This window comes from Glycine soja, chromosome 2 (assembly GCF_004193775.1).
Source record: "Glycine soja cultivar W05 chromosome 2, ASM419377v2, whole genome shotgun sequence".
NCBI classification, from domain to species: domain Eukaryota; kingdom Viridiplantae; phylum Streptophyta; class Magnoliopsida; order Fabales; family Fabaceae; genus Glycine; species Glycine soja.
Window position 1 is genome coordinate 8,372,525 of NC_041003.1, and position 16,089 is coordinate 8,388,613.

At 31.5% G+C, this 16,089-nt stretch overlaps 2 protein-coding genes across 2 annotated transcripts; one reads left to right on the forward strand and one right to left on the reverse strand.

Annotated features, from left to right (window-relative positions):
- Positions 1-6: 6 nt before the first annotated feature.
- Positions 7-5,319, reverse strand: LOC114385383. The gene is made up of 6 exons (XM_028345439.1): positions 5,131-5,319; positions 4,882-5,015; positions 1,007-2,410; positions 845-913; positions 566-764; positions 7-253 (listed from the first exon to the last, which is right to left on the reverse strand). The coding sequence occupies exons 2-6, from the start codon at positions 4,882-4,884 to the stop codon at positions 183-185; spliced, it is 1,746 nt and encodes a 581-aa protein (XP_028201240.1). The 5' UTR covers positions 4,885-5,015; positions 5,131-5,319; the 3' UTR covers positions 7-182.
- Positions 5,320-10,835: 5,516 nt separating this feature from the next.
- LOC114385391 (zinc finger protein ZAT12-like) lies at positions 10,836-11,659 on the forward strand. The gene has a single exon (XM_028345451.1). The coding sequence runs from the start codon at positions 10,957-10,959 to the stop codon at positions 11,497-11,499; it is 543 nt and encodes a 180-aa protein (XP_028201252.1). The 5' UTR covers positions 10,836-10,956; the 3' UTR covers positions 11,500-11,659.
- Positions 11,660-16,089: the final 4,430 nt, after the last annotated feature.

Below are 16,089 nucleotides of genomic sequence, written 5' to 3' on the forward strand. Positions count from 1 at the left end.
TGCAACTGAACCACAAAAAGACATCTTCATTACTATTAATAAAACAATCAAGTTCCTACAAGAAGCATTGGCTAAAACTTTTCAATTTTAAGTAGTCTTTTAAAATATTAACCTGCCAATCACTCACTATGAACAGATTACATATCTACCACTGTTCTGAACTTTTAAGAAGAAAAGGGAACTCAAGACGGAATGACCACATCATCCTTTCCATAGATACGCTGAAGCTCCCGAGTAGCAGCTTGGTATGATGCTGATAAGGGGTAAAAACATATTAGAAGTAGAAAAGATTGAAGAATTTTTTTGTTAGTATATCTAAGCATGAATAAATGAGGGCGAACCCTGGTGCAGCGGTAAAGTTGTGCCTTGGTGACTTGTTGGTCATGGATTCGAATCCGGAAACAGCCTCTTTGCATATGCAAGGGTAAGGCTGCGTACAACATCCCTCCCCCATACCTTCGCATAGCGAAGAGCCTCTGGGCAATGGGGTACGAAGTTTTTTTTATATCTAAGCATGAATAACTGAAGCAAAGACATGACCAAGCAAACTGACAGTTCTTGTTACCTTTCCATATTCGAAAGTTCTTTTGGTTGATGGTAGAGCCAGTCACATTTTGAATAGCATCAAAAAGCATATCCTGAGGAGTGTTTTTCAGCTCTTGAACAACAGCATAGATGGTTTTTCCATTCTCAAAGTATATGTGATTGTTAGGATGTTTTGTCTTGGCACCAGCATGACGCTCAAACTCGTATGCATTAAGAGCCTTCATGACAGATTTTAATATATTAGCACAATCACCTGGATTATGCAGATTATCAGAATGTTGTGATTTGAAATGCTAACCTTTGACTGGTTGCAGTTGTCACATGAACACAAATACCCAGTTCCTTTTATGATCCCCTTAAGACTTTTCTGCCGTGCAGATTCTTGAAAATGTTAAAAACATTATAATAAAACTACAACAGCTCAGAAATAAAGCAAAGACAAAATTAAAACACACTTTACCTCCCGTGACCATGAAACATATTTCACCTGAACACCATCAAAAATACCAGTTGACAGTAGACTTTTGACATTTGAAGGGAAGTTGTTAGTAGGAGCCTTCTTGGTTGTCTTGGGCTCTTTGTTCTTAACAATATCATTTTTAGTATTGGGTTTTGGAATGCTATTTACAAGTGATTCAGTGTTTGTCTCAGTCAGGTCGTTCTGGCTATCCATACCTTGAGCTGAGTTCTGGCTTCCTATCAACAGATCATAGCCACTAATGATTCCGCTAGGGATATTTGGTCCAGGGTCATCATGAAAACCTCCGAAAGATATGGAACTGTTCTGACCCTTATGGTGGTTTTGACCCACAGGTAATGAACTAGAATCTCCTCTGTCAAATGATGGAATTGTTGATGCAATATTTGAATCCACCTTATCATATGTTGGACCCAGTGATATAATATGATCAGTACCCTTGTCATAAGGAGCAACAGTTATGAAATTTTCTCCTGATTTACCATAGGTTGGACCAACTGGTATAAAGTTCTCATGTCCCTTGGTATATGAGGTGCCCAGAGATATTAAATTGCCATCTTCCTTCTCATATGATTGACCCATTGATATGAAATTTCCATCTCCCTTGTCAAAGGGCTGACCCATTGATAAGATACTTTCATCTCCCTTGCCATAATTGTGGCCCAGCAACATAAAACCCCCATCCCCTTTATTGAAGGTGTGAGCCATTGAAAGAAGATTGTCATCGGTCTTACTCATTCTGCTCCCCATAGCAATGGTGTTGTCATTTACATTGTTATAAGTAGGACCCAATGAAATATTGCCACCATCATTCTTATTGTAGCCAGCACCTACTGAAATTGTACTATTATCTTCCCTACTATAGGAGTGCCCCATAGATGCAGCAGGCATGCAGTTGTCAGAATCTCTGACTTGATTAACTTTAACTTTTCTGATGCCACCAAAATTGAGACATGATGAAGTGTCTGCTATGGAATGAGACATTGACAATCCCACAGAAGGATCATTACCGTATTGATGCTCAAAATCCTTCCTTCCCATGTTCAGATTTCCACTTACAATGGATGGCACATTCTTATCAACCAAATTCACAGTCCTAGCAAGATCAGATCCAAAAAGACGGTCAGAAAATTGACTTGTGACTGAGTGAAATCCTGAATTGTTGTCCCATTGGGAAACATTTGCATGTGAAACTCCAGAAACTGGCCGGCCACTAACAGCTTCAACTGCTTGTTTCTTGTTGCTGAATATTTCAGGTTCACCTGCATCCATAAACCACTTATGACTGCGCTTGGATTCTACTCTGGAAGAATTTTCATATCCCACATTTTCTTCAGCCATGCAGCCAGCATCTCGTGGCATCCAAAAGCTTTTATGCTGATAAGACTGCAAAAAATCACAGCTTATCATTTTTATCCTATTTGACAGAAATTGCAATATTGAAAAAAAATACTAACTGTTGAGGAACCAAAAGACAAAGATCACAGCAGAAATTTCTCTTAACTTTTAATAAAGAAACTATAGTATCCTGAAAACAAATTCAGCATCAAGATCATACAAACAGATTACCAGATTGATTATCACATAGAAAACATGCAGCAAAGCTGCCCAGCAGATTGCATACAACAACAAGAACAATAACTAAGCATTATCTTCCAATATATTCACTTTCTTGTTGGAGCTTCTATTTGTCTTCTCTCATGAACAAATCACCACAAGCAAATTTCACTCATCTTCAGTAGGTGCTGTTACAACTTTTCCCTAAATATACTTGTTCCTAATATTACATTTTCTGGTATGTTCACGTATCCATGTCATCATTCCCATCATTGATTTTTTGCCCTTGTCTAAACTTTACACTTCCAAACATTCACTAATAGCTCTTGTAGTTGTCTGGTAGATATTCCTTTGGACATTTGAAATAAAAATTTATACTCAACATTTTTCCATTTCATCCACCGAACTTGACTCGATAGTTATTTGTAGGTGTGGTGAATTTTCAAATAGCAACAGTAGTGGCCTCAATCGGAGCCAAAATAGTGGTTCTAGCAGTCCTATTGTGAGGCTTTCCATAAATCCTATTTTGCCCAAAAAACCAACGTCATTTTTACTTTTTAGGAGGGGGTTTAGAGGCAAAGTTGAGATTTCCTTACCCTTTTTAGAATTTAAAAAATCCTTAATTGTATGTAGTTTTCTATGTTCCATATCTGAACCCTCAACCTCTATTCTTTTCTCTGCAATACCCTTTCTACTGAAGATGTCACTGTGTTTGAACTTTGAAATATGAATGTCTTTAGAATTTTGTTTGTTTCCTTGACTTTAATCTTTATTTACTTGGATATTTTGCTTAAAAACTATGACCTTTATGGTTAATTATAAATTTATCAGTTATCAATGGCAAATAATGGTGGCCACAGGTCAGTTTGGTTTTGGTTATGGGATTTTTTTAGTCCAAACCAATTTATTTCAATCGGTTTGGGTTGGTTTGGTTCCGAAAAAAATTTGTTAATGACCCCAACCAAACCAACCAGATGTCGTTTGGGTTTGTTTGGATCAGGCAGTCAGGTTTAATAATAAAAAATAAGAATCCTCCAAAAATGGGGAAAAATGCTGGAAAAATTGTTTGGGGCTCCACCACTGCACAACAGCCCAGTTGATCATATATTCATATATGAAGCAAAAGGTTCCTCAGCGGATCTGAGTCAGGGAAGGGAGGCAGCACATGACGTAGAAGAGGAGCAAAAAGGTTCCGGGGTTGGTATCCATGGCATTCAAGAGAGAGTTCAGCTTTGGTCTTTACCTTACATTTTAATTTTTTTTAGTTAAAGAAAGGAGGAATTGGATAGAGACTTTAAGCTGGTGGTAAGCAGGTGCAGTGAGTAAGATTGGAGAAAGGAATTGACAGCAGATTTATAATGTCTAATGTTCGGTTAGGATCAATTCTTTCAGGTTTCAAATTGTTCAACCAGAGAAACATACCAAAGTCATCGGGTTTAGACAAAAAAATCCAAACCAAACCAAACCAAACTGATTTTTAGCTCTTGGTTCGTTTCGGATTGATCGGGTTCACAGGTTGATCTAGACCCATGGCCAACCCTAAAGGCGGATGGCCAAAATTCAACCATATAAACACGCCATTGCAGCCTACAGCAACCCCAGAATTTATTTAACACATTGGACAAAATCCCTACTCTAAAATGATAATTATACCTTACATTATAAAACACTAGAGAGAAACAATATTAAAATGACATCCAGAATTCATTTAACACATTGCACAAAATGTTGACATTTTACATTTACAATAAAATCTATATCGAAGTAGAAAAAGTTAACTCATGAGTAAGCTCCCCATACAGTAACCGATTAATAACGTGTTTGGATACCTTCAAAATCCTGGTGGCTCCCCTAAAACCATGTAAAGAACGTGATTTTTCCACACCAAAATGTGCTGGTTTGCACCCACTATGAAATTGAAATTGATTTTCCCTCACCTCACTGCCACCCCAAACACGATATAATATCTCACAAGTTCTTTATTCTGGTGACCCCACTGATTAAATAATTGAAGTTATAAAAAGTGTCATAGAACTATTTAAAAAATTCACACTGCTAAATCACCCCAACCCCCAACAATTTGAATAAACCGATAAACCATAAAATGAACATGAAAACATGAAATCCGTTAACTCCAAAATGAATATATAAATTTCAAGTATACTACTTTACATAAATGGCTTAAAAAAAGGACATAGCAAGAGTACCATACAAACCATCATGCACAACCAGGCAACCACAAAATCATATACCAGACCCCGCATTTGCATGCAAATAGTTTATCATAATCTTGAACCTACCATTTCTCTCTTTGATTTTTCAAAACGAGTGTAATCAGACTCAATAATTCACGGTGCCACCACCACCCACTGAGTAATGCAAATCGCCACCGTGTGTCCAACGAAGCACCATAAAAACCTACGAACTCGATCAACTACATCACAAAAACCATATAAAGATCAACTCCACGGAATCACCAATTCAAAATCATCGATGTTGGTCGAACTAATATGTATAAAATAAAATAAAAATAGCGAAGAAAAAATAACCTAGAATGAGAAACTGGAATCGACGATTGAATCCAGGATCAGGGCGGAGAACGGAAGAGGTTCGGTGGAACAATCGCCGGAGATTTTTTTTTCCAGTGTGGGCGCTCCTCCGTTGACAGCAACACTTGGTTTCACTCCAAAACGAAGTGTTTGGGACTACAAATGAGGTTTAGAGTGAGTGAGGGAGGGTGGATCAAAGATATAGTGCGGGAATATGTAGGGTTACCAATTTTCCTATGGCCGTCTCTACCGTACACGTGTCTACCTATGTGATCTTTCCGTCTTCGGGGGAATCTGAACTGCCCTAAGCTTCTTCGAAGGGGTGTATATTGTGCATCATAGATAATTAATCTGATCGCACCTCGTCGATGTGCCACGTGGAGAATTATGATAGGTTCAATGTGTGCTTCGCATTTGCGGTGTTAGTGACGTGTCATGGTGTGATTGGCACGTGGTGAAGGAACACATGCACCGCCGAAGTTTTGTACTTGAATTCCTGAGGCGTGAGAGTAATGTTTCGCGGATTTTGCTTTCAAGGTATGTACTTGAAACTTTTTTGAAGTGACTTACTTGAAACTTGTAAGTATAAAATTACGTTTTATTCTATAATAACATATGTATATATTAAATCACACGTATCCTTCAATAAAATTATAAAAATATTTTTGTTTGAGTTATATAAAATAATTATAGACAATATTGTGTTTTGAGAATATGAATTCACGTGATGATATATCTATATTTTATTAAACTCTAAATAAGTTGTATAAAATTACTATAGACAGTAAAAAAAAAATTAATAGTTAATTAATTATACACTCAAAATTTAAATTTAAAACTATTGATAAAGATAAAATAACTCCACACAATTATATATTCAACGATTATAATTATAAAATTATATTTATAATAGTTAATCCTTATTATATAAATTTAAATAATTATCTTTAATGTTTTGGTATAGATCATAAATATTCTCTTATTTGAGTTAATATTTAAATTTAAGACCTTTAATTAAACTTAATAATTTTGTATAAGTTGGTTCAGTTGTATTAAATGAGAATGTGTGTTTTTAGGGATTTGTTTTGTTTTTTTTTTAAAAAGTTCTTAATCTCTTACGTCTTTTAATTTATAATGACATGTTTATTTCAAAATTGAATTTTAATATCTTTCTAAAAGAATTTATCAAATTAAAAATAACCTCATTACAATATAAATTATTATCATAAAAAAATATAATTGACATGTTCTAAAATATCTATTTATTATTATTATTTTTAATTATAATATATTTTTTAATTCTATATTTTAGTTATATTATTACAATAACATTTATCTTGTGTATTGTATGTGCTAAAATACTAGTCATGATTATAAATTGACAAAATTTATCTACAAAATTTTAAGTATTTTTTACTAATATTGTCAAATTAAAATTAGACTCTCACCTTAATAATCAATGCGATTTTAATGATGATGCTTACTGTATAAGTAATAAGGAATTAAGATTAAATTTTCATTTTCTTTAAAAAAGATTAAATTTAAATTTAAATATAGTGGCATAAAATAATTAAATAATTCAATTCAAATTATGATATTATATATAATAAATAATGAAAATATATAATTTTGATTATTAAATTTATAATCTTATAACTATAATTTTTTGAGAGAGAAAAAAGTATATTCATATCATGATTAACTTTACTTTTGAATACCCAATGATTTAAGATTACAAATCCAGTGATCATATATCATAGGGTAAGCACAACACACAGGAAAAGGACACAGTTCCCCCCATAAACATGGTAAGGGGTGGAACCTGATTCATGCACTGCGTATATAAGCGTTATTAGAGTGTGGATTACAGCCATGGGATATTTCACAAAATCAATTAATAACCATAAAAACAAATCGGTTCATCTCTCGTACATGCTCCCTGTCTCTGTAGAGCCAGCCAGGTACAATGTTTGGTGCACGTCACTTCCTAATAAGCACAAGTGTATTAGTTACGCGTGCTCAGATCCTCTCCATTTGTTATATTCCTAAGACAGGACTAAACTAAGAAAAATAATTAGTAAAGGATTACATGAGTAACCGGTTAGAGGAGACTGATTCCAACTGTGTCGGCATCATTCATCCTAACTGAGAAAAACTGCAAGGCTTAAATTGTATTAACATAAAGGAGAAACAAGAACAGACATGAGACATCAAACTAAAATCCATCATACAACATAAAAAAATAAAATTTATATGCAAGTAATCCTAGTGTAGAAGTCCTTTGAACAATACTTGGGACTAAATTGGACCAAAAAAACACATGATTACCAATGCCAAAGTTAGTTAAAAAAATCTGCACGTGAGTTATCTCTCTATATATATGTGTGAAATATTCTAAACAATTTTAGAAGAAACAAAGTTATCAATAGATAACAACACACTCTTTAATACATTTTTAACATATTTTTTTTATTGGTTTATTAAGACCTACAAAGTTATCAATGGAACTTGTAAATAATTTTGTGATTTTTAACAAATTTGAAACTAATAATAAATAGGGTGTTTGCGTTTAAATTAATATACATACAGTTTATCATGTTAATTTGATATATTTTGACAAACAAAAGGTAAATAAAAGAAAAAGAAAGCTGTACAACATGAAAATCAAAGATTGGAAAAGTTTTGTCACAAGCTCTAGAAATTTGACAGAAAAAGGGTAGAAAAGTAGAAAAGGTTAGAAGTGTCGTAAACTTCACAGAAATTGTGCAGCTTGCAAGTTGCAAGGTGCCTTCCAGATAATAACGTACAAGTTGGTCAATCAATTTAGTTGGAAGTTGGCACAAGAATTTGAATGAAACAATTTGTGATCCAAATCCAAAGCACCTAATGGATTAGGATGCTTGAGGCCCATTGACTTATGTGGTCCACATCAGACCTATTACAATGAGCATAGGGGTTGGTCAATTAAATAGTACTATTAACATATGCGAGAGCGAGACACGCGTAATGGGAAGAATTTTCCCTGCACGTTACCTTGCTTGGATCAATGGATCTTATTTGCCATATTGAACCATGCATTTCTAGTTTCAGTTCGTTTTCTTTTATATACTATAGGAATGGTTTGTTATGATGAGTGGATTAATAAGTTCCAAGAAACCATTTTAACTGATTACGGAACCTTGTAAAAAAAATTGTGTCCAACAACAAGTTTTTTTTGACTGAATGTCCAATAGCAAGTTAATTACATCGAACCACTTTTATTTTTAGAACAATTGATGATTGGATACATGTGTGTATTGTACTGTACATTATCCAGCTTAGACCAATTAAATTAGTGTTTTAGACCAATTGATGATTGGATACATGTGTGTATGGTACCGTACATATATGATAGTTTTACAATAACATTTTGTCATTAGTAGAATTTAAATTTTTTACATATAGTGCTTTTGAATAGCTTCTAAATTAAAGTTACACTTTCTTAAAGTATAGTCTGCATTTTACGATACAAAAAATCATAAAATTTTATTCTAAAGGCATCTTTAATAAAATTTAATTTGCTTTGTGAGTAAAGCATCAAACAATAAGGTTGGGAGGCATTCTATAGATGTTGATTCGATATTAACGACACTAAGATCTTGCTTGATGAGTAAAACTGCATGTGTTGCTAGGATGCCTTTCCTTTTTATCAATTTCTTTATATATAAAAAAAGAATTTTAAGAAGCATTTTGAAATTATTATGTTATAGAAAAACTTGAGCTCCCTAAAAAAAAAGTAAAACTTGAGTTGCTTGAGGTATTTTAAACGGAAAGTTACTTTTCAAATAACAACTCTACACAATAAATTCTACCATTAACACATAATTAGAGTATTTTCAATGATAGTATTACAAGCCTTATTAAATTTTAAGCAATCTTGTTTAAGGTGTTTTCTCACTAGAATATATGACCTGAAATTATTATTTATATTGATAACATTATATTATACTATAAATAAAATATTTTAAAGCATCGTAGGATACACAATATTAATTTAATTATTCATTTTAATAATTTTAGCATTTGAATGATTTTTTTTTAAATAACTAAATTTATATGAAATTATAAGGTTTACAAATTATGATAATTAACTCATATAAATAACTATATATGTATTGTAGATGTTTAAACCATTCTATTTTTGGTAGGTCTCATAAATATTTTTAATTGTATCATTTGTTTTGCTGTCCTACAATAATTATAAAAGAGTGAGGTAAGTTTTGCAGTCATTTTAAAAACTTTTTAAAGTCTTTAGATTAAAAAATAATAATTGAGCTGTTTAAAATAATAAAAGTAATGTAATATTACGAGAAAGTGTGAGAAATGATTTCAAACTTTTTTTAGAAACTGTGCGGGGTCAGAAAATTGATATAAATTATTAAAAAAAATATTTAAGAATGATGAACAATATTAAAGTAATCAATATAATGCCTTCTTGAGAATTATTGTAATCGAGTTTATTTCTTTTACTGACTACATTCTTTAATTTTTTCTTTCTTTCTCCCATCGTAATTCACAATCCACATACCCACCAAGTAAAAAAAAACTAGATGATTAGAAAATGGAATAATAATTAGAAAATAACATATATCATTATTTAAATTAAACCCGTATCTGCGAACACAACTATTGACACTTTCAAGTTTCAACTTTGAAAAATTACTTGAAATAAATTATTAAAAGAAGACAATAATATGAACATCTTTCTGTTCTTATTTTACCGAAGAGAAATTTGTTTGTATTTGAATTTTATATTATGTTCAACGTGGAACATGATTTCTAGATGCTTTGGAAGTCATCTTCACGTGTAGGTCCGTAACTATTATAACCTCCGACTCAGGTCCTCTGCTGCTTCCTTTTTCATACCTTTCTATTAGATTTAGCGACACAACTTGGCCTTAGAATTTTCCTCCAACGTTTGAACACTGATCACAGTTTTAGTAATAGTAGTAGTGCCGCCCCTCCCAAATCCTTATCATTAAAAACAAAAGCCTAGTTCGCTTCGTCTTGTTTGTCTCAGTAAATCTGTCATGCCTACGTACTAGCACCAAACTCCTTTCCCACCAAACAACCCCTAAGTAGTAACCTCTTCTTACTTCAGCACATCTAATTTAATTGCTTTAATTGCTGCAGCAGTCACACTTGCTTATTTCACAAGTAATCAAAGTCTCAATGCACATTCATGTCACACCAATTCGTGTGTACAGACGTAACTAATCGATCAAGTGTTCAAGATATATAGTAATCATAAAATTTATATGTTGAAGTTCATGCCAAAATTATATTAACTTTATTTTCAAATTTTAACTAATTGGGTTTATCTACGGGTCAATTTCAAATTATTGATTATGTTTGTAGTCTAATATAGCATTTTTTTAGCTTAATGAATATAATCTCGAATTTAATCTAGATACATATGGCTAGTTACGTTAAATTTTTTAAAGGAAACTTTTTCATTTATCATGATCTCACCCAACTTTAATTGGAGTAATTGTGGTCTGTAAAAAAACATATGTAATTCATTCACACACACAAAAAAAAATTCAAAAAATGTTAAATAAAAAAAGAATTATTTAAAAAAAGTCAACTATTGTTAGAGGAGTGTTCAACACTCTCAAGCTACGTACCAAACCAGAAGTAGCCTTTATAAATACCAAGTCTTTCTAGTCTCTTAGAGTTCCATTCCAATACCTTTGTTCCCTTTTCATACATTCACAATTCATTTCCACACCTTAATTCAAAGCAAGGCACCCGGCCATATTTAAATTTTTGTTTTGGTTAGTCGTCATGAAGAGAGAAAGAGAGGTTGATAGCTTAACCATGGCAAATTGTTTGATGTTGCTTTCTCGTGGAGGTGATCAATTTGAGGCCACCTACTCATCAAGCACTTCAATGAACAACCGTGTCTTTGAGTGCAAAACATGTAATAGGCAATTCCCTTCATTTCAGGCACTTGGTGGCCACAGGGCTAGTCATAAAAAGCCTAGGTTGATGGCTGGAGATAATATTGAAGGCCAATTGCTTCATGATTCACCCCCAAAGCCTAAGACTCATGAGTGTTCCATTTGTGGGTTGGAGTTTGCTATAGGGCAAGCCTTGGGAGGCCACATGAGGAGGCATAGAGCTGCGAATTTGAATGGAAACAACGTGTACAATTCTGCTACGGCTACGAGTAGTAGTAGTGGCGGTAGTAGTTTTGATTCATCACCCAAGAAGAAAGCTGACAACAAGAGAGTTTTGGTTTTGGATTTGAATCTGACACCCTTTGAGAATGATTTGGAGTTTTTGAAGATTGGAAAGCCAACTACTTTTGTTGATTATTTGTATTGATTGATCTGTTGAGTACTGTTAATTAAACTTAGGGAGGTATAGTTTATGTATCATAGATAGATGAATGTTTTGTTTTTTTTTAATCTATCGTCTATAATATTTGTTTATCATTCTGTCTGAAAAATTGTTCACTTCTTGGGCAAAATTAGAACCTTCGTGATATTCTGAGTCACTGAAAAAAATATTTGCAACAGAAACCAAGCCATTCCGCTAAAATTTGTTTGAAGAGTCCGAGACATTGGCAATGCCTACATATTGAGTTAATTAATGAATTGATAACAAAGAAATATATGTTTGCTTCTAATTAACTGCCACACTACAAGTCTGGGTAATTCTTTGCATACATATAATATAACCAGGGCTAATTGGCTAATGAACTAATTGGTTGCATCTCCCTTAATTTGTCCTTTTTGGTTTTAGTTTTAGTTCGTAAAATATCATTTGATTTTAGTTTTAGCTAATAATATATATAAAAATTTCAGAAAACATATATCTAAGTTAAATCCTTATCCACTTTGGCCCCATTTAATTAGGAACACGATTACATTTGTACAGCTTAAACTCAAACAAGGTTGATCCTTTAAAGTTTACCATTAAAAGATATGAAAAAATGATTGTTTGTTCGAAAAAGATAATGTAATGCCTTTCATTATCAATTTTTCGGTGACTTTCGTACAAAATTTTTTAGCGTGTTTTATCTTTATTCATATGTTATTTAAGAAATTTTTTAAGAAGTCACTTATCTCATCCAACTCATAATTATTTAAAGTCAAACATATTTAACGTATAGTTCTTATGCGATAGATTACTGAAAAATAAATACATGTTGTTGATGTATATAATATCAATTAATTTTGTTAAGTTACCATCAAATTTATAGTCTCATAAATTCAGAGTCTCGACATCTCTCTTTTTTCGGTGTGATCCACCTTTTTAATTTTCTAAACGTATTGTATGAAGTTGTTGAATTCAATTTCTTTGAAAATATTTAAACAACCTGCTTAAGCGTATTTTATATCCGACTGTGTTTTTAACAAGAAAAATAATGAACGACTTACATAAAAAAAAGTTATGCATCATTAGCCATCATGCATATCCAGTGCACTGATCAACTGAATTTGAGTAACTATATTTCTTAATAAATATTTAAAGAAAAACATTTTTTTTGCATAAGTTATGTTTCTAAACGGTTTAAAAAGTTTCTAAACTGAATAAAAAGTTTTTGAAAAGTTCTTAATTACATCTAACTTCTCTATAATTACTTATGGACTTATAAGGATTTATTTTTTACAAGAATCAAAATGCATATCTTAATTTTTTTTAAAAAAAGGTCTCATAAGTGGGAAACTAATTCAAAAAACAAAAAACTCCCAAAACTCACGATGTCCTAAATAATAGAGATTATATAAAGTTCTGTCAAAAATAGAGATTATATAAAATGCTTGTATTTGAATCACCAGCTAATTATACATCATGCACATTGAATTAATTTTTCGTTGTATATAAAGTCTAGAAGGAAATTTCCAAATACCAAGTGCCGTGCACTTCAATACAGAAATACATTAATCTTTGCAGCTGCCATCTAGAAGTTTACTAATTGATTACTTTAATCAATTTGTTTCATTCACATTAATTTAAAATGTGTTGAAGAATTTTAATACTCATACAGTTGTTGTTGGTAGATAGAGTTAGTTGAGTAAGCTCAAAAGTAGACCACATAAGTTAGACCAAACTCATAGTAAACCATGTGCTTAACATGCAAGTGTTTCTTGGTTTCTATTTATCTTTGTTCTTCATTACGTCTTTTAGAAAGGGCCACAATTTCTCTGGAAATTAATCATCCCACAAGTGACGGTAACAATTTTTTGATGCCATGGCAAATTACACAAGGTACACATTGGTTGTCCAAATAGTTAGACTTTTTGTGGATAATATTGACGATGGTGACAACTTTTGATACTACTACAAGTTACACCAGGTAGAGACACGAAGTAATCTAGAAAATGCTCCTTTCTTTAATCCCGACCACATAAATGACAAACCTTGTTAACCTCCTCAACTGCCTATATAAAATTAGAATTTAGTTGACATGTATTATTAATGTAAAAAATTTTATACTGTTAAACAATAAAAAATATTAATATAATTTAAAAAAAACTATTATAAAATCAATCAACTTATCATATATATAATGATTTATAATTAAATAATAATATATAGTTACTTTACATTGTTAGTATATAAATTATTTTTTTATAAAATCAATAAACTTATATAATTACGTACAAGACAGTTAGTGATGGAATAATTAATAGTGCAAAAAAAATATACAGTTTAATATATTTATTATTTATTCATAAAATTATAAGGGATTGTAATAACGTTTTTTCTGCAATATGATAGCAAAGATCTGACGTATAAAGTAGCTAGGTTGGCAAAGTTTACTTGATTAATAAGAAAATCGACTGTTTGTGCTTATTATTATGCCGTTGTGCGTAATTGCGCAACTAACAACAGTAGACTTTTGTGAACACAGTCACCATCGTTATGGCCATCAATATCCATCATCTCATATTAACTGTCAAAGTTTCTCTTTTGTAATTTCATCGTTTTGCTTAGTCAAGTCGCATTCGAGACTTTGATTCAGAAATTTAAGTAGCTACAGAAGTTTCATAGTTATTATATATAATAAATTAATTAAGCCACATTTATTGAACCCCCGGCAAATGACAAATTGAAGAAAAAGGTTTTTCTTGGATGATTCATTAAAATACGTACATTGAATGAGAACAATACGTGGGAACTATTATATTAATTCGATATAACCGCCTGAACATTATAGTCAAAGAGGAATTAAGAAATTGAGAATTGATTATTTATCCGTGTCGGCTAGTTAAGATCTAGATCTTCGAATTAAAAAATCAATCCTTCACTTTTCTACCTTATCAAACACACACGTTACTTTCATAAAATAACTGTGGTTAATTATTTTAAATAAAAATATAAGTGATTGATTGTTTTTTGCGTATCTTAATATTTATATATTGCATGTCTTTCGCTAAAAAAAATCATTCTTTTAATTACATGAATGCAGTGCTTCCTTGGTTTTGTTATAGAAACACTGGTTTTAATTTGGCTTGACTTGCATGGATCATACAGTGAAAAAAAGGTTGAAAGGGTTATTTGTACGCCTTAAAGACTGAAACACGAGTTAAGGGTAAACTATGCTAATTCTAGAAGTAATGTGTAGCTATATGATGGGTATAAGAAAGTAGGTAGCTTGCAAAGACTGTGTTAATTGGTCCAGCTGGGAAATCTCAGTAGTTTGGTCTAACTTTTCCTATTATTAATAAAGCAGCTTCTTGGTCTCAAGCTGACCTCTTACTTATATAGGTTTCACACAAGCCATCACTTCTAATATTAATCTTATGGTGTCCTATTATGAGTCACAATTGAAATATGATATGACCAGATTTGTGAGTGAAAATGCGTTTTGTGATCTTGCGGCTGGGTCACATGAAGTTACTTGAGACTTATCATATACACCGTGTTAAGGATACTTCATAAATCATGGGTGAGCGAGAGAATTTTGCATCTTCACTTTCTTAAGAAGTAGCCTCCAAAAGAGTTTTAATTTTAAAAATTATAGAAATAAATTAGTTGAATCAATATATATATATATATATATATATATATATATATATATATATATATAGAGAGAGAGAGAGAGAGAGAGAGAGAGAGAGAGAAAGCGTGAGATATTTAATATAGGAAAAGGTAAATGACTTATTGAGAAAGAATAAATTTTTGACTTAATCGCATATTTTATTTTACCGTTCAACTATTAATGATCATGTTACGAATTTTATCGTTAAAGTTTTTTTATACGTAATTTAACTATCATATTTTTTATTTTTAATATTTTATCTTCACGTTGTTGATAAAAAAAAATAATGTTTTTTTTTATATAAAAATTGGTAACAAAACGATGTTATTTCTTAAGAACATATGAACACTTTGTTACACGTTTAATATATCGGTAAAATGCATCAAATAAATCTTAAATGATAAAATTTATAAATTGATGATAACTGTATAATTAAACCTAAATTTTTAAAATAAATCATTATAAATAGAAAAAAATTTATTTGACTTGGATGTATAATACTTTTACTGTAAATTATTGCATTTCAAATCATCTAAATGTATTTGTGGGATCAAACTAAGTTATTTTTCATAAATTTAGTGTGTTATTAACTAAGCTACATCCTATAAGTTCAAACCATCTAAATTAATTAGTATGATATGCATTTAATTAGTATAGTAACTATTTGCAAATCTATATGTCTGTTTTTTTGTTGTTGTTAATCATATACATGTCTTATTTAGAAAGGGAGTAATTTTTTTATCTATAAAAATTAGAGACTATGTTAAAAGATTTACAATAATTCACATATCTTCTCCGTCAATTGAGCTAAACAGGAAATATATCAGTGTCACAGATTATAACTAATAAGATACATTATGGATTTCAATAGCAGCTTTAAAAATTCCTATGTTAAAGGTGCACCCGCGGCTTCCATTATTGAA